The sequence below is a fragment of the Protobothrops mucrosquamatus genome, unplaced genomic scaffold (genome assembly GCF_001527695.2).
Source record: "Protobothrops mucrosquamatus isolate PMUCROS unplaced genomic scaffold, P.Mucros_1.0 scaffold301, whole genome shotgun sequence".
Classification (NCBI taxonomy): Eukaryota; Metazoa; Chordata; class Lepidosauria; order Squamata; family Viperidae; genus Protobothrops; species Protobothrops mucrosquamatus.
This window is the reverse complement of record NW_015386644.1, coordinates 270,824-288,267: the sequence shown is the minus strand read 5'-3', so window position 1 is coordinate 288,267 and position 17,444 is coordinate 270,824. Positions and strand designations below refer to the sequence as shown.

Here is a 17,444-nt window from a genome sequence, read left to right as displayed (position 1 = left end):
TACAATATATTTCAATGGTGCCTTTATCCCCTCCAAAACAGCATGTATTCTTGAGCATGTGTCGTACTGCAAAAGCCGCGCAAAAGAATTATATATCACAGGGCTCGGCCCATCTCGGCTGGCTTGACCGCTGTCAGAGCTTTGATACTGATCGGCTTAGATTAGAATGCCCCTGTTTCCTTTCCGTTAGTTTTTGTTTTTGTTTTCTCGACAGGGCTGCCGAGGAAGGCAAATTTCAAATTTCCAGATAAGGAAGACGTTCACGCTCTCTTTCACTTGGCTTGGCCGATTCTGTCAATTAGAACAGAATCAATCCTTCGTTAAGGGTCCGTTTCTGGAAAGGAGTTTCCAAGTAGGGAGCTACACCACGCTTTGCCCAGCAGATGGCACTATGGTTCCATTCATTGCTCCCGCAGAACCGAGTCCTCAAACCAAACCGCGACGTCGCCTTTGTTTTACTGCATCTCGGGGAAATGTCCACAATCAGTAATTACAGGAAATGCGCGGCTTCGCAACCGGGTGGCTATTTTTAGGTTGGGAGGGGGGGGGGGAAAGAGGGCCGTGAGGTGTTACACACAAAACTCGGGACTTCTCGAGATAAATTCGACCTCGGCCGGATTTCAAACCGTGGTTTAGAATCGAACAATGGGAGGAAAGATGGAGGGAATTGGCGCGGGGGTGGAGGGGGTGGGGATGTTCCCGTAGCTCTTCCATTTGCTCTTCCGGTTGGCGCCCCCCGTTGCATTTTATGCCAGGAATAGTCGTGGGGGGGTGGGGGGGGGTAAGGCAGCCAAGGCAACTGGTGGAGCGGCCTTCCCTTTCTTTCCACAGCTTCAGCTTCAGTTCAGGCCGGAGAGGAGCTGAGCAGCCGCCTTGCTCCTTTGGCTCTTCCCGCTTTCGTTCCTTTTCTCCGGAAAGAGAAGGGCGGCTGTGGGAGAGGCTGGGCTGCCGTTTGACGCGCTGCCGGTTCAAAGTCCCTTTCGACCACGGAATCGTTGTTTTTTGTTTGGTTTGTTTGTTTGTTTGTTTGTTTGTTTGTTCTTCTTCTTCTTCTTCTTCTTCTTCTTCTTCTTCCTCTTCCTCTTCCTCTTCCTCTTTCTCTTCCTCTTCCTCTTCCTCCTTCCTCCTCCTCCTTCCTCCTCCTCCTCTTCCTTCTTCCTTCTTATTCTTCCTCTTCTTCCTCTTCCTCCTCCTCCTCCTCCTCCTCCTCTTCCTTCTTCCTTCTTCCTTCTTATTCTTCCTCTTCTTCCTTTTCCTCCTCCTCCTCCTCCTCCTCCTTCCTCCTCCTCCTCCTTCCTCCTCCTTCTTCTTCTTCTCCTTCTCCTTCTCCTTCTCCTTCTCCTCCTCCTCCTCCTCCTCCTCCTCCTCCTCCTCCTCCGACCCCCCTGGAAATAACTTCTGTTATTCTCAGTGAACTGAGAAATATGTTATGTTCACAGTTTCAGTGAATCTTTGGAGCAAGTGCGCCCCTCCCTTCTCTGCAGGAGTAAAAAACAGAGTCAGGGGAATAGAGTATTCCGCAAAGTGAAAGTAAGTCAGGTGGAGCTTCGTTCTACATAGTTGTGGTCAGAGCTAACCAAAGCGTGGAGGAGAGACGGGGGGGGGGAGGGAGGGAGAGAGAAAGAGAGAGAGAGAGAGAGAGAGAGAGAGAGAGAGAGAGAGAGAGAGAAGGAGGGAGGGAGAGAGAGAAGGAGGGAGGGAGGGAGAGAAAGAGAGAGAGAGAGAAGGAGGGAGAGAGATATTCTGTGTTTAGAAGACAAATTAGAAAGCTCTTGTGAAAAGCGATAGCTTTGGACTGTGTAAAAAAGATCATAATATATTTCAGAAGGCTGCGAAGGGTAGCTAGCGCGGAGAAACAAAATCATAATTGTGCTGCTTCTTACTTTCCCCAATATTTATCCAGACATTAATCCTTACCTCCGGTATGGAGTTGATCCAACCAAAATAAGACTTGAAAGAAAGCGCCTAATGAAACTCAGCTGAATCCCTGAAATACATTATTTTATTTTCTATGATCGTAATATTTATTATACGCGTTAATAGGAATATAACAAGAGGGATAATAAAACGCGCTATATTATAACCATCCTTTATTCGTTCTTTCCTCCTCTGTTATGTTTTTAATCGCTGTGTTAAATTCAGTTCTCTTTCTGCTTATTTGTACAGCTACTGTCGCGCGGTTCATGTTTTTATTCTTGAGGCTTTCCTATGGCCCCTGGAGGCTCTTCGGGAACCTAAGCTTTTAATGTGTGTGTTTTTACACTGAAGGAGAAACATTTCAGTCTAGGGAAGAAGCAGAGCTGAAGAAAGGATGAACAGCGAATCCAGGATCCATTAGGACAGAGCGTTCATCCACTTTCTAAAGAGGAGGATTGGGAAGACCAAAAGGAGAAAATATTGGCCAGATTCTCACACCCCCCAAACTACTTGAGAGACTCCTAGAATATGCTGGAATCGTTATTGTGAGCCCACCAAGCTAGGAACAAGGAGTTGAAATCCATGGCTGGAGTCAGCTTAATGTTTATTTAAAGGAAAGTTGAAAACAGAATCTCTTTAGCGCTCATTTCTTTCAACTGGCTTTAAAGAGTTGGAGGAATTGCCACCTCCCAGCTTTATCCATGTATGAGTTTTGAGCATCTGGGTAGAGATCATTTTTATTTATCTTTATCCTGTTTTTATTATTTTTATAGATAACTCAGGGGGACTAATGCTAATACCCAATACTCTTTCCTCCTCCTAGTTTACACACAACGCCTCCTGTGAAGAGGGTTGGTCTGAGAGGGACAGTAGTTTTGAGGTATTTATTGTTAAATTTATATACCACCCATCTTGTCCAGAGTGACTAATACTAAAAGATGAGAAGTGGGACTCCACTGAGTACACTTTATTTTTACTCAGAGCAAAATGTGTGAAGGCTGGAGAACCCTAACAGCTTCTTTGAGCCGGTGGAAAATAGTTTTCAGTTACCACCCTAACTTTGTATGTTGCTTCCCCCCCTCAAACTTTAAGTCTAAGGGGAAACTTGTTAAGAAGTTACTATGTTGCCAGAGGGATGAAAAGAAAATGGAGGAAAACGGCAATTAAATCAGTTCTTTGTTTGAAATAGCACAGCAACATTTGCATAAAAAGAGTGATTAGGACAAGCCGTATTTTTTGATTATTTCAGTAGTAGAGTCCATACTTGCTGCATCCAGAGTTCACTTGTGCCTCTGTTCTGGTAGGTTAGGACCGGCTGGAGCCCAAAGGGCCAGGTTTTGTCTGCCCTGAGTGTTTTCTTCCCTAGCAGGATCAGGGCAGTGAGTTCATCTTGAGGGCATCAGGTCCTGAGCCTTGCTAGCTCATTGGCGTAGCAGCAACAAGATTTTCACTAGGCATCTGTCAATAGGTCAAAGCCCTCCTCTGAACCTGGCTAGTAAAATCGGTGGCATATAAAATTTAATAAATAAATAAACAAACAACAACATAGAACTAGGACTCTCAGGCTTTTCCATTCCTTCCAGGAAAATGGACCGCCACTGCCAGGCCAGAGAGTATGCTATGCCCCTCCAATTAAGGACTTAAGAAGCTTCAAGCTGAGTTAAGTTAGTTGAGTACAGAGAAGAGTACAGAGAAGAGCAACAAAGATGATCAGGGGACTGGAGGCTAAAGCATATAAGGAACTGTTGCTGGAATTGGGTATGTCTAGTTTAATGAAGAGAAGGACGAGGGGGGACATGATAGCAGTGTTCCAATATCTCAGGGGCTGCCACAAAGAAGAGGGAGTCAAGCTATTCTCCAAAGCACCTGAAGGCAGGACAAGAAGCAACAGGTGGAAACTAATCAAGGAGAGAAGCAACCTAGAACTAAGGAGAAACTTCCTGACAGTGAGAATAATTAACCAGTGGAACAACCTGCCTCCAGAAGCGGTGAATGCTCCAACACTGGAGGTTTTTAAGAAGAGACTGGACAGCCATCTGTCCGAAATGGTGTAGGGTTTCCTGCCTGAGCAGGGGGTTGGACTCGATGACCTCCAAGGTCCCTTCCAACTTTTATTATTATTATTATTATTATTATTATTATTATTATTATTATTATTATTATTATTATTATTATTATTATTATTATTATTATGGATCATCGCACAGTCAGCCAGATGTTCAGACTGCATTTGGAATTTTGTCTACCTATCAAGTCCTTACCAAGGACCTGGGATAGGCAGATGTGGATGTTTGGTGGTATTACAGATATCGTAGCAAGATGGAAGCAGTTCCTAGTAAGGCCGCCTTTTGCAATTGACTAATGGTGAATTTGTCAATGCCAATGGTGTTCAAGTGGTGCTCAAGTTGTTTTGGGATTGCACCCAAGGTGCCTATTACTACTACTACTACTACTACTACTACTACTACTATTATTATTATTATTATTATATTATTATTATTATTATTAGGCTTGTGTGCATGTAATTGCTGGGCAAGATGCTCTCCTAGTCTTTTCTCTTTGAAGAAGGGCAGCTCCTTCTTCGGATGTCTTGAATCTGGAGCCAAGGACTTCCCTTTCCATCTGGAACAGAAGCTGTCACCATCTCCTAACACAATAAAGAGCACCCTCAGAGAATATATGCAAGCGAAATAAAACACCAATTCTTAGGACCACTTAATCAAGTCTCTTCTTGTAGCTGTTTAGCATTTATTGCTTCTTTCGCTAACACCCGTTTCACTTAGTAACAAAAGCTATCAGTGGCGTTCAACCTTTTGGACAATTTTTTTTCCCCAGTGCCCAGAAGGGTGAATGAAGGCAACTGTGATTGTGATGAAGATAACAGGGCATACAATATTTATATTAAAATACACATTGATTTATACACATCTTTATATAGCTAAACATATAGGCACAATTGGCTTTAAACCTTTGAAATTCCATGCCACTGGGTTTAGAATGAATCTCAGTGGGACAAGGGCTGGAGAAGGTTGTTGTCAGGGCCAAGATCCCATTGACGTAGGCTCCATTACAGATGTGAGATTGGTTGCAAATGGGGGTAAGGGGCTCCATTGATTTAAGCCATGGCATCTCAGTCAGAGAAACAGGACCACAGTTGTTCTATCCTGATCATTATTAAATTAAAGAGGAAAGAATACAGGCACAGCCACCTAAGTACATATGTTTGTGTGCTCACACACCTCTCTCACACAATCCTACAAGCACACTTTATCACCTGAATGTTCTTAGCCTGATAGCCATTGAAAAGTGTGCGACTTAAGACTCTCTACCTACACTGTCCTTTGGGATGAGGTGTGTGTGTGTGTGCGTGTGCGTGTGCGTGTGCGTGGGAGGGAAGGAGACAAGAAAAACAAAAGATAAAAAAAGCCTAAAAAAAAGTATAGCGATGGAGAAAAACTAAGGAATTAAACCAGAGCGTTAAAAACTTGCGGGCGTTCCATTAAATCCAGAAATCGCAAACAGGTTATCAAAAGCGCTTCCCAAAAATCTGCCCCTTAGCACAAGGAGATATTAAATATATTTCAAGTCTTTCCAAGAGTCGTTTTGAAAGGAAGGCGCTCCCAAACTTCCCCGTAGCCTCGGATCAAGTAACGGTGTCCTTCAGTTTGGAGACGATTTTCTTGTCTTTGACTCGGCGGTTCTGGAACCAGATGGTGACCTGCCTTTCGGAGAGGTTGGTGGCTGCAGAAATCCGTCTCCGCTTGTCCTTGTTAATGAATTTATTCAGGGCGTATTCGCTCTCCAGCTCCTTCAGCTGCAGCTTCGTGTAAGGCACCCGCTTCTTCCGCCCACGCCGGTACACGCACAGGTCTGGCTGGTTTAGTGCAACTTCCCCTGTGGGAGAAGAAGGGCAACAAGTGAGCAACAAGGAAAGGGGACGTTTTCCCCTGTGGTAGCCGAGAACACAAGGTGCCACAAAGGGAATTAGTTCCAGCGCTTTGGCCGTGTCCTCTCCTTCCCCTCGGAGGTCTCCGGACAGACGTTCCAGGCAAGCGGCAAGCCTGCCAGCAAGGAATAGCTGCCTGGCATATGTTACAGCATGTTCTGGGATAATTTCTGTGCAGCCCCCCCGGAATAAAACTGCAGGTTCCTGAAGGCTGTCGACCTCTTCCAGTTTTATTAAGAATGGCTGATCTTTCTCTTCCCCACCCCCTCCTCCACACTTTCACACCTGCTTTGATTGGGAAAGAATAGCTGCAGGGACTGGGAGCATCCTCGCCCCCCCTTCCTCTCCACCCCAAGAATAAATCCAGGGGAATAAGCTTAGGGTAACCTAAAAGTGTTTTTTTTTTCAAAAGGCAGCTGGACTCCCCCCCCTTCTTGAAGATTTTTTGCTTCTCGTCTACAGTTCTTTAGGCTTCTTGGATGAGAAGCGAAGCGTCTTCAAGGAAAAGCAAAGTCCAGTTGCTTTTTGAAAAAAACACTTTTGGGACAACCTGGAAGCCTCCACAGAAGCTTAGGGTAACTTCAGAGGACACCAGTGCAGGATCGGGCCACAGCGCTCTAGTCCTGCTCCAGACCTAAGTTTAAATAACTACCCAAACTAGAGCTGGTCTGGCTCTGGGGCAGAAGCATTCAGTTCCTTCTTAGTTATTTATCCCCTCCTGCGATGATTTCGATTATTTTCCTGTAATTTAGGAAAGCTCTGACACCACAATCGTTAGGGAGGAAACGAACCGAGGACTATAGGGGACCAGGCTGGCGTCTGTTTTAGGCCTGGCCGAACATTTCCGCCAGCTCGAGGGAGCAGAGAGAGTCTTTGCAGATTTCGGGCAGGCAGCCATTGCTTCTCGGGCCTTCTGGGCTGAGCGCGATGGGGAACACTTTAGCACCTGGTTTTCAAGTCCTCCAGGAGGCGAATAGTGAAAACAACACAATCCGAAGCTGGCCGATGCGTGAACCTTCCTTCCTTCCTTCCTTCCTTCCTTCCTTCCTTCCTTCCTTCCTTCCTTCCTTCCTTCCTTCCTTCCATCCATCCATCCATCCTTTCCTTCCTTCCTTCCTTCCTTTCCTTTCCTGTCCTTTCCTGTCCTTTCCTTTTCCTTCCTTCCTTCCTTCCTTCCTTCCTTCCTTCCTTCCTTCCTTCCTTCCTTCCTTCCTTCTCTCGCAAACGTGCAAGACAGCCTTCTCTCCTCCGGAGCCCTTCAGAGCTCAGACTACCATTCCCATCATCCCTGGACATTAACAGGCTTGGTCGTCCCTAGGATCAGGAAGCCAATAGACAAAGGAAGGCCCAGCAAAGGTCAAGGGCTTCTCAAACCGCGGCCCTGCCTCGACCTTTCCCAGGAACCCCAAGGCTTTTCTGCCCGGCTGCCCGGGACGCGCCTACCTGGGAAGGAAGACTTCCAGAAGTGGGAGCTCGGGGCCTGGTCCTTGGGGCAGTACACCTGTCCGTTCCAGCCGTTGGCCAAAGTCCAAGACTGGTAGCCCTCCATGGAGATGTAGGTCTCGTGCCGGGGTTCCCCCGGAGGTGCCGCCGGCCCGAAACTAGAGACCACGTCCAGGTAGCCGGGGGGCACGTGCTGGTAAGGGCCGGCGGCGGCCGCGTAGCTCTGGTAGAAGGAGACCTCCTTGGCCCGCGAGGAAGCGTCGCCGCCGCCGCCCGAGGTCGCGGGGCCGCCCCCCAGGCCGGCCACGTCCATGTACTTCTCCGCCGGGAAGGCGCCGTGCGGGGCCGCCTTCAGGGCCGGGTTCTGCTGGAGCCCCACGCCGTGCGCCATGCGGCAGCTGTAGTAGCCGTGGCCGAAGGGCGGGTAGCCCGGAGGGTAGCCCAGGGCGGCGGCGGCGGCAGCGGCGGCGGCCGTCGTGGCCGAGGACGGTGCCGCAATCGGAGGTCCGGCGGCGCAGTCCTTCGACGAGGACGCCGCCGAGGAGGAGGAGGAGGGCGCGGAGCGCGCCGCGGTCCCCGGGCCGGAGCGCTCGTAGACGAAGCCCGGTCGCGTCGAAGCCGGCGGCGACGACCCGAAGACGGGAGGGGAGAGAAAGCTTCGGCCCTGCGAGCAGCCCCCGCCGCCCGCCCCGGGCTCTCCGCGCAGCGCTTCCATCTCCCCGGGCGCAAGCCGCTCGGCTCAGGCTTCCCGCGCGAAGCAGCCCCGCTCCAGCTGCCTCCGTCGCCGCCGCCGCTGCTGCCGCCGGTCCTCTTCCTCCCCGGCTTGGCCCTCCGGGGAAGGCCTGCGGGCGCTCATGGCGGGCGGGCGGGCGGGTGGGACGGGACGCGGAGCGAAGGAGCGGCGGAGCGGCGGCCTCCCTCTCCGAGCGCCCGGGATGGTTTATAAAAACCAAGGCCACGCTGGGAGGGGGGAGCGTCGCACCCGGCCGTCCAAGGAGCTCGTCCGGGGCCTCATTGGTCAGGCGGCGCACGTGTCTCTGTCTGCGGGGCGAAGGCGGGGGGGGGGTGAGCTGAGCCGGCGATCCCAGGTCTCCGCTCCCCTCCCTCCGCCAACTTCGTTTGGGACTTCGCTTGAGTTCTCTCGAGGCAAGGCAAGGCAAGGAAAGGATAAAGGAAAGGAAAGGAAAGGAAAGGAAAGGAAAGGAAAGGGGAAAGGGGAAAGGAAAGGAAAGGATAAAGGAAAGGAAAGGAAAGGAAAAAGGAAAGGAAAGGAAAGGAAAGGAAAGGAAAAAGGAAAGGAAAGGAAAGGAAAAAGGAAAGGAAAGGAAGGAAGGGAAAGGAAAAAAGGAAAGGAAAGGAAAGGAAAGGAAAGAAAAGGAAAGGAAAGGAAAAAGGAAAGGAAAGGAAAGGAAAGGAAAAAGGAAAGGAAAGGGGAAAGGAAAGGAAAGGAAAGGAAAGGAAAAAGGAAAAGAAAGAAAAAAGGAAAGGAAAAAAAGAAAGGAAAGGAAAGGAAAAAGAAAAGGAAAGGAAAGGAAAGGAAAGAAAAGGAAAGGCGAAAAGAAAGGAAAGGGGAACTTGGAAAGGGGAAAGGAAAGGAAAAAGGAAAAAGGAAAGGGGAAAGGGAAAGGAAAGGCAATGGGGGGGGAAAGGAAGGGAAGGAAAGGCAATGGGGGGAAGGGATGGGGAGAAAACAGGAGGTAATAAAAACGGAAATACGAAGATGCATCCCTACACGTAGACATATTTACATATGTTCGTGGGCGCCCTCTCTCTCTCTCTCTCTCTCTCTCTCTCTCTCTCTCTCACACACACACACACACACACACACACACACACACACACACACACACCGAGAGCCTGCCTGCTCTCGCTTTTTCACAAAGACCTGGGGAGCGACATAGGTTTCCAATAGTCCATCAAGAGGAAGGAGTGGGCCCAGAATCAACAGGCCTCCGTTTTGAGGCCCTGGCTCTCGGTCGGCTGCTCCCGCCTCCCCTCCATGAGCTTAACCTTTGGCCTTGGGCGGGGGCGGGAGCGGGAGGTCTCCAGCATTGGGCTGAAATGAGCAGAACGTTTTACTTGATTCATGTGATCCCACGTTAGATTAAAAAAAAAAAAACTGTTAAGAAACTGGGCGTAGTAGGGCAGGAGGCGGGAAATGCCTTTTTCAGTTCGGAGCGTCCTTTGGCCATTGAATTACACTTTCGCTCCAGGGAGTTGTTTCGGTTACTCTCGGAGCCTTCTGCTCTCTGCTCCCCGAACCCAAAACCAGTCTCTGGGCCACCTGCAGAATTACTCTTCTTCTCCGAGTGCGGCGGCTGCGGCAATTCTTTTCGAGTTGTCCTTTCTCCCACTCCGCGCGTCTGCGTGCCCGGCTGACGCTCGAAGTACTTCGTTTATTTTATTTTATTTTTTCTCGTCGTCGGGTCGGTTTACCGATTGTTTTATTCGACTGGCAGCCGCAATAAGGATGAAGACCCTGGATAGGCGCGTGCGGGGCGGGGGTGGGGAAAAAAAAGTGATCTGTGAATGTCTGCAATACTTATCGCCGGTACAGTCGCTGAGAGTCCATCAGGGGCGCCCAGAATGGACATCCCCGGAATTTCTGGACGCTGAAAGAATTGAGGTACATGTGCCACTTTCTGCAGCCCCCCCCCGCGCAGTAAAGTTCCGAAGAGCCTATATAGGCATCTCCGTTTGGCGCATAAACGCTGGGAGTTTAAGAAGACAGGAAAAAGTCAGCGCGAGTCGCCGTTCACTTCAACCCTTTACGTGAAAATAAAAATTTTCCCGCCGCCCCCCCGAAACGAAGAGGACGGGAACTGGGGTTGTTGCATGCAATTTTCCATGGAAATTATTTCCCGACTATCTCTCGTATTCTGGGTGCTTCTGGCGAAAGCCGGATATTCCACCCCTGCCCCAAGTCTTTCTGGCTTCCAACACTGGGAAGGCAACTTTTCACCGAAGCCGACAGAACTAGGTTCTAGCACACAGCAGCCCAATTTGGCTAGCTGCTCTCCCCAGTTTAATCCTGGTCCATTGAGTTCTGGAAGGCTCTAGCTTAGGGTGGACTTTGGGCCCCGAAGAATATCGTAAAGCTGGGGCAAGGAATTTTGTCTTAGACGACAAATGTACTTACTTACTTGTTCATAGGTAGTAGCTGGGTAGAGAAGAGAGGGAGGCGGGAAGAAAGGACAACGCCTGTGAAACTAGTTTTTTTTTGTTAACATACTCTCTGGCTAAAGTGCCTTTCAAATCCCTTAGCATCTCTGCAATGGGAAAGACCCCCCTTTTCTCCCCTTGATGGAAGAACTACTCTAATAAAGCAGGCAAACTAAATCTGTGATAAAGTGGGAAAAGCCTGTTTGATGCTAGCCAACAAATAAATCTTTGGGTGGTTGTGAACCCCAACAGCGGGGGCAGCCGAACAAAGCAATCCGCTCCAAGCGACCCCCCCTACCCCCCAATAGTTAGAAAAGCAGTAAACATCTTTCTGTTGGATCTTTGGGCTCGTGTTATTAGCCTTCCTCATGACTCTGTGCGGGTTTTACAGAAGAAGTGAGGAAAGGCGTGGCAGCCAGAGGCTGGCAACATACACAACCACATACAGAAATCCACCAGTATTAGTCCTGGGGTGCTTATTTTAACTTTCTACAAATTGCTCTTAATCCACCCTTGAAGCCAATAAGCAAAACTAACACCGTACTTGTAGTTTATGTTAATGTATTGCATCGTTACTGCACTTTTATCCCTGTGCTTTTATACTCTCTATATAATATCCTATGTAGGATATGCAGTGACTTTTAAATTTTTATGACCCTGTTTTCTGGCCTGATGGCTGTAATAAAGTTATTCGATTTGATCAAGGTCTTTGCTTTCCCTCCTGTTTAAATCTAGCTCAGATTTGTTCGTGGACTTGTAAGGCAGAAAGTGTGCATTTATGTGTGTGTGTGTCTGTGTGTGTGGGGGTATTTCAGCTCAGCTGTATCCCACCTTTTCTGTTGTCCTTTATTATACAGACTTCGGCTATATTCCTCATTTGGAAATAGACTTGACATAAAGTAAATCTGAGAATGGAAGGTAAGCTCCCCTATTTTGGGCAGTCATCCCCTGCATTTCCTAATCAGGGAATAAGCCGCTCTGAAATCAAGCAAATTTATTCCCAAATCCAAAGGTTGCATCTGTTGCATTCAGAAATAATCCATGATGAATGGAGCATTTCTTCTGCATTGAATTATATAACCTTCAAAAGTTTTTTTGGGGTGGTGGTGGGGGGAGCTGAGAAGTATAGGAAAATAAAACAAAAGAAACAGAAAACCCCCGCTGCACGTTCTCAGCACCGGGAGAATCAAAATCATGTGCTAGCAAGGAGAGAGATCCACTCTGAGCCACTTTCTGCCCTTGTGACAAACCCGTGGCTCTGATTTTGAGGGACCTGTTCCAGATGGGCCGTGTTTTCTGGACGGCACCACAAGCTGCCATTGTGGAATCTGGGAGTTCACCCTGCCCTATGAGTTTCAACAAACAAGGGCAGGAGAAAGGGATATTAAAACAAGGATTTGCCAAGCCTGACCTGCCCAACCAGATCGCCCACTTTGAAAAAGCAGCTTTTTGCTCCCAACTCCACCCTTGTGGAATTTTTTTCTTTCTCCGTCTCCTGGGCACTTAGACAAATAGACAAGTGTCGTAACTTAATTGCCTCGGAAAGGCCATTTCCAAAATCAAAAGCTATTTTAATTTTTAAATCTCTCCCAAGCTTCTAACCCCCCCTATCTCTTTTAACGACATATTAAGAGGCAAGGACTAAGTTTCAAATTATTGCCTTTATTAAGCCAAGGTGTGTTCAAACAGGTGGAGAAGTGGTAGCATTTAAGGATAGAAGAAAACTCTGGCCAGATTATCACTTCAATTGCCTAACTTGCATCATTGACTTTTCTTTAGGGGAAACCTCTTCATTTATTTTCAGTGTTTGGTCTCCAGTGTTGTATTGAATGAGATCGCTTTAAGATAGTACTGAAGGTTTTTAAAATACTAGCCATAGTTTCATAGGAACACAATCCTGCTTATTTTGGAAATCCAAATATTCTTTGACCACCCTCCTTCTCCTTCTCCTCCTCCTCCTCCTCCTCCTCCTCCTTATCCGGTTCACTTTCTACTTCCTCTTATTTTCCGTTTTTTTAAAGTTCAGAGCTTGTACTTCCTCAGAGCGAAGTCTCCAGGATTCCACTGTGATTTAGGTTGTAGACCAGGCAGAATGAAAAGCACGATGCTGCTTCACTTTTGGCTTCTTCTGCCCTTAGTGGGTCGTTGGGTCTGCCAAAATAGTAACACTTGCAGAAAGAGATGCAGTGTAATCTATTGCTTGCCCATTTGAAGTCGTCCCACTGAGTTAAATCAAAGGGAACTCCATGAGATTTAATGCCAATAGATTGGGGTCGGGAGGAACGAGTTATCAGATCCAGGCAGAGCAGTCAAAGTTCTTCGCAAAAGATTTTGCTCCCTTCGCTTAAACATGACAATGAATTGACTTAGTGACTTCTGTTGAATTCAGCAGCAGACTAAAAACGCTTAACTTAAATATTGTTGGAGTGGTTTAAATGCAAAGTCTTCAGAGTCTACACTGGAAACGCATTTTTAACAACACAGTATTTTATATTGTCGTATTGAATAAAGTAAAATAATATTTTTTTTACTGTATTTGAGCTTTGTTTTTGTGCTTATTCATCCAAATGAAATATCCAAAGATTACTTGTTTCAGCCTCTTTTACTGGGCTGGATTTTGATTCAGATGGATCCTATGCAACTCTTCCCTGAAACAGAAGAAGTCTCAGTAAACAGCAGAGATATCTATTTTGGAGCAGGTATTTCCAAATTCCAAACATTATAACCTTATCAGGATACCTCAAACCCCATAATGCTAAAAATGTTTGCTGATTTAAGTCGTGGAGCAAAGCTTATCTAGCGAGCTGGTATGTTAGACTTCCTGTTAGATGACTCTGAAGCCCTCCTGCCTCTGAGTTCCCCCTTGATCTGATTGTACATTGTTTTAGTAGAACAAAACATTAAGAATCCAGAAGATTTTTTTAATTGTCTTTCCCAACTATCACATTTTATTAAAAGGTATTTGTGAACTGCCTAGACCAGGGGTAGGCAACCTCGGCTCTTTTATGACTCATGGACTTCAACTCCCAGAATTCCTGAGTCAGCTGTAGGAATTCTGGGAGTTGAAGTCCATGAATCATAAAAGAGCTGAGGTTGCCTACCCCTGGCCTAGACCAATGTAGGGTTTAAACTGGGATGGCAGGAAGGTAGGTGGGGATGAAGGGTGGGGAAATTAGAGCCCATCTCCTGGTTGCAAGGACGATAGATTAGATAGTCCCTGGCTGCTCTGAGTTTTTATTTCTTGCTTTATATTATGATTTTTTTTTTGTATTTTCATTTGTTTTATTTTAAGCCGTGTAGAGTCCGATGCAGCTGAGATAGGCAGCTGTACAAGTAAATAAACAGAAAATAAAAGTTAGATTGGTTATGCAGGTGCAGGCTACATGTGAGATTACAAGTATCTTATCAGTTAAGAATTGCAATGAGTTAAAGACCCATTGTGTTCCTTGAGACCTGAGACAGCCCGACACACTGCGAATGAGAGATATGTGAGTTCAACAATTTCTCCCTCGCTGGTGGGAGAACCATCCATGCCTGTTCTACCGAGTCCAATCGATGCTCAGTACCCAGGCTTCAACACTAGGTGGCCCTAAAGGTTTTCCTGTGGAAATCCAGAAGACTGAAAAATGCTAGATTCACTTTTTTGGAATGGGCAGCTATAGGAATCAAATAAATAGATTCTGCCAGACTCTGACCTGGGGTGACAGTGAGAAATCTGAAGCATTTGACTACCCAAATTAAAATTATTCTAATTGCAGAGAGAGAGGGGAGAGGGAGGGGGGAGAGTTCTCAGAAAAACAAATCGATCTTCTTGTGGGTCAATACAATCATATGGCCTTGTTCTTCTTTAGGAAATGGAGGGACAGAAAAGGTAAACTAGCCAGGAATCTCAAAATGGTGTGCATCCCTAAAGAAAGAAGCCAAGCCCCCAAAGAAACACGGTTCCTTTGAAATTCTTCTCAAATCTGTGCAACTGTCTGGGGCATTTACTTATAAGTGACCTGCTAGAAATAGCAGGATGGTTTTATGTTGGATTGTTTGGATTTAGAAAGCAAAGCTTCTCCCCCAAATACACACGAAGTGGGTGGGCAGAAAGAAAGAAAGAAAGAGAGCTGGAGAAAGTCATATGCTTAATGGGGATGGCCCTTGTTTAAGGTGACAACTACCCGATTGATTAAAATAATACTTGTGTATGTGTGTGCTTACGTGTATGCAGGGCTTTTTTTTTTTTTGTCATAGAATGCACCAGAACGGAGTTGGATTTTCCAGAGTTGCCTTGAACAAAATCCTAGTCTTTTAGATACACTAAAAATTGAAGGGTTTTTTTTTCAACTACAAAGGTAAACCTTGTAAGGTAGGCAAGGCGGGGTTGTATGATGTGTGTGAGTTCTGGTACCCTTTTTTTTTTTTTTTTTTTTTTACAAAAAAAGCACTGTGTGTATGTATACATATTGTTTTCTCTAAGCAACTACCAAGTTAGGCGGCCTTATTTGTTTATGGGTATTAAAGAATTATATCAACACTTTCAATGATTGAACTAAATTTTGCTAGGGATCCAAATAACTCTGCCCCAGCTTTCTGCAATTATTGTTTGCTTGCTCGGTTGTCTCTTCCTGAACATACTCATTTGTAAAGCAAAAGCAAAAACCAGTAAATCTAATGCATGTCGTTATAGAAAAGGAATGAAACGTTTCCAGAAAGATGAAATGAACATTGGATACCGCTCATCAGCCAAAAGGAGAATGTATTTTTTTTTCTTGTAAGGGGCTACGTTTGTGTGTGTGTGTGTGTGTGTGTGTATGCAAGTGCGTGCAAGCTAGAGAGATCTAGGGAGCGCTCCCCAGACCTCCTTCCAACCCAGAGAGCAACACGAGCGAGTTGACCCTCCCTTTGACCTTTCTTGTTCCGGCTGACACCCGCGGTGAAACCAAGTTCATCCCAATGTAACGTCTGGCACTCGAGGGTCTAGACAGATGTAAACACCGGCAGGACTATTTGGGGAAGGGGCAGCTTTTTCAGTGAGCTCCAGACAAGCTTTTTCAGGGAGCTCCAGAGAGGACGCCATTGTTTATTACCTGTCTTAGCAGAAATGCTCCCCAGTTCACCTCAAAGAACCCACCATAAAGCTGGGAAACAAATATTTGCTCAACCTTCTGCCTAAGAGCACTTTGAGCTTCTAAAAGTTGTGGAGATTCAGGTCTGCTTGAAACACGGCCTTCCATTTCAGCGGAGGTGGGTGAGACTGTCGCCAAGAAAAACAACAAACAGGGCAGCCTCTTCTGTGGCCTTAGAGGGGAGGGTCCTCTAAGGAGGACCCTCCCTCTGTGTGTGTGTGTGTGCACAAGCACCAATACTTGAAGGGATGGGAGATAGAAAATCCAACCCCATACAATTCCTTTCAACAAGACAGCCAGAACAAAAGTACAATGCCTACATTTTGTCCTCTAAGGATTTCCTCTTGGGAAAATGCTTCTGAATGACGTGTGTGTGTGTGTGTGTGTGTGTGTGTGTGTTTGTGTGGCCACCTTTTACAACACCCTACGAACCCATTTCTTAAATAAACAGTTCCGAGGAGCATTCAAAGCAAACTGACTAGATACGTAAGATTTCAAACAAGAAGCTTCTGGGGATGGTTTTTCTTTTTTTAAAAAATGAATCTATTTGGGGAAGGGGGAGATAATTAATTAAAAGGCATTGAGATACTACCCAGCATCCACTTACAACGAGGTCCTTTACCTGTTTACTGGGAAATCAACCCTACTAAATTCTGCTTCAGGGGTCTTCAAACTTGGCCTTTTTATGACTTGTGGACTTCAACTCCCAGAATTCCTCAGCCAGGCACTCTGGCTGAGGAATTCTGGGAGTTGAAGTCCACAAGTCATAAAAGGGCCAAGTTTGAAGACCCCCGTTCTACTTCATGGAATGAAGGAAAAGGGGGACTGAGAAACGCGAAGAACACCTGTAATACCCCCATTCGTCTGTGGCGATTTTTTTTCTAAAAAGAAAGCCGGCGGTAACGCGATCTTCTGAATTCTGATCTGGGATGAGACAGGGTTTTTAAAGGAGCGTCCGTATTTGCAAATGTTTAGAAGAGGCGGTCGGGGTGGGCAATAAACTAGGATTAGAAGGGAAAAAAACGGGGGAAACAGAAACTCCTGGCCGGTTCAAGCCTTCCGGAAAACAGAAGGGGGCGCCAAAGGCCAGCAAAAAAAAAAAGCACTCACAGATATCCGTTTCCTATTTTTACGAGAGGTTGCCCGCGCTGCAGTCTGGGTCGAAACTCGCCCAGGTGCTCTCGGGCACAGGAACGGCAGGGGCTTTTATGTTATTCCGTTCCACCGCCTCTAGTTCGGTGTTTGTCTCGGGATGGGACTGGGTGGGGTGCGGGTTAATAGTTGCTTCTTGCAGGGAGTCCCCCCCCTACTCTGGGTTTTTTTTGCGGGTGAGCCTGTCACGAGGCCTCGTGGCGACTTTAAAAAAAACAACAACAACACGAATTGCCACGGATTCTAACAATCAGAGTCGACTTCGAGAGAGAGAGAGAAATGAGACAGCAGGGAGGGGCACGGGTTCAAATTTTCCAGCTGTCCTGTCAAGAAATGTTGAAGCAGCTTCGGTTGCTTTTCTTAATCAAGGCTCGGAGGAGGACTTTGTCCACTAGCTGGTTAATTCTCCCCAGCTTGTATATGTATTTCCCTGCATATATTCTGTGTTGGTGTGTATTAATCGTTTCCTAGAGGAAGGACAGGGGAGCAGGAGGACAGGGACGCAATTTTAATACAACGAACGGCTCACAATAAAAGTATTAGAGAAGCCCGCGTGTGAAATGGCGCTTCAGGCAACCGGAGGAGCTTCTGTTTCCAGCTCGTCGCCCTTCCCAGCCCTTCCGGTTTCAAGATGAGTCCAGCCTTCGGCTGCTTTTGCAACGAAGTTCGCGTTGGGAAGAACTCAAGACACCCCTTAATTAAAGGCGGAA

General features: G+C 46.8%; 1 protein-coding gene across 1 annotated transcript; it reads right to left on the bottom strand.

The window, feature by feature from the left end:
* Nucleotides 1–5,560: 5,560 nt before the first annotated feature.
* On the bottom strand, nucleotides 5,561–8,021 carry HOXD13 (homeobox D13). Its single transcript, XM_015814977.1, has 2 exons — nucleotides 7,307–8,021; nucleotides 5,561–5,811 (listed from the first exon to the last, which is right to left on the bottom strand). Exons 1-2 carry the CDS (start codon nucleotides 8,019–8,021, stop codon nucleotides 5,561–5,563), a joined length of 966 nt encoding a protein of 321 aa, XP_015670463.1.
* Between the last annotated feature and the right edge of the window lie 9,423 nt (nucleotides 8,022–17,444).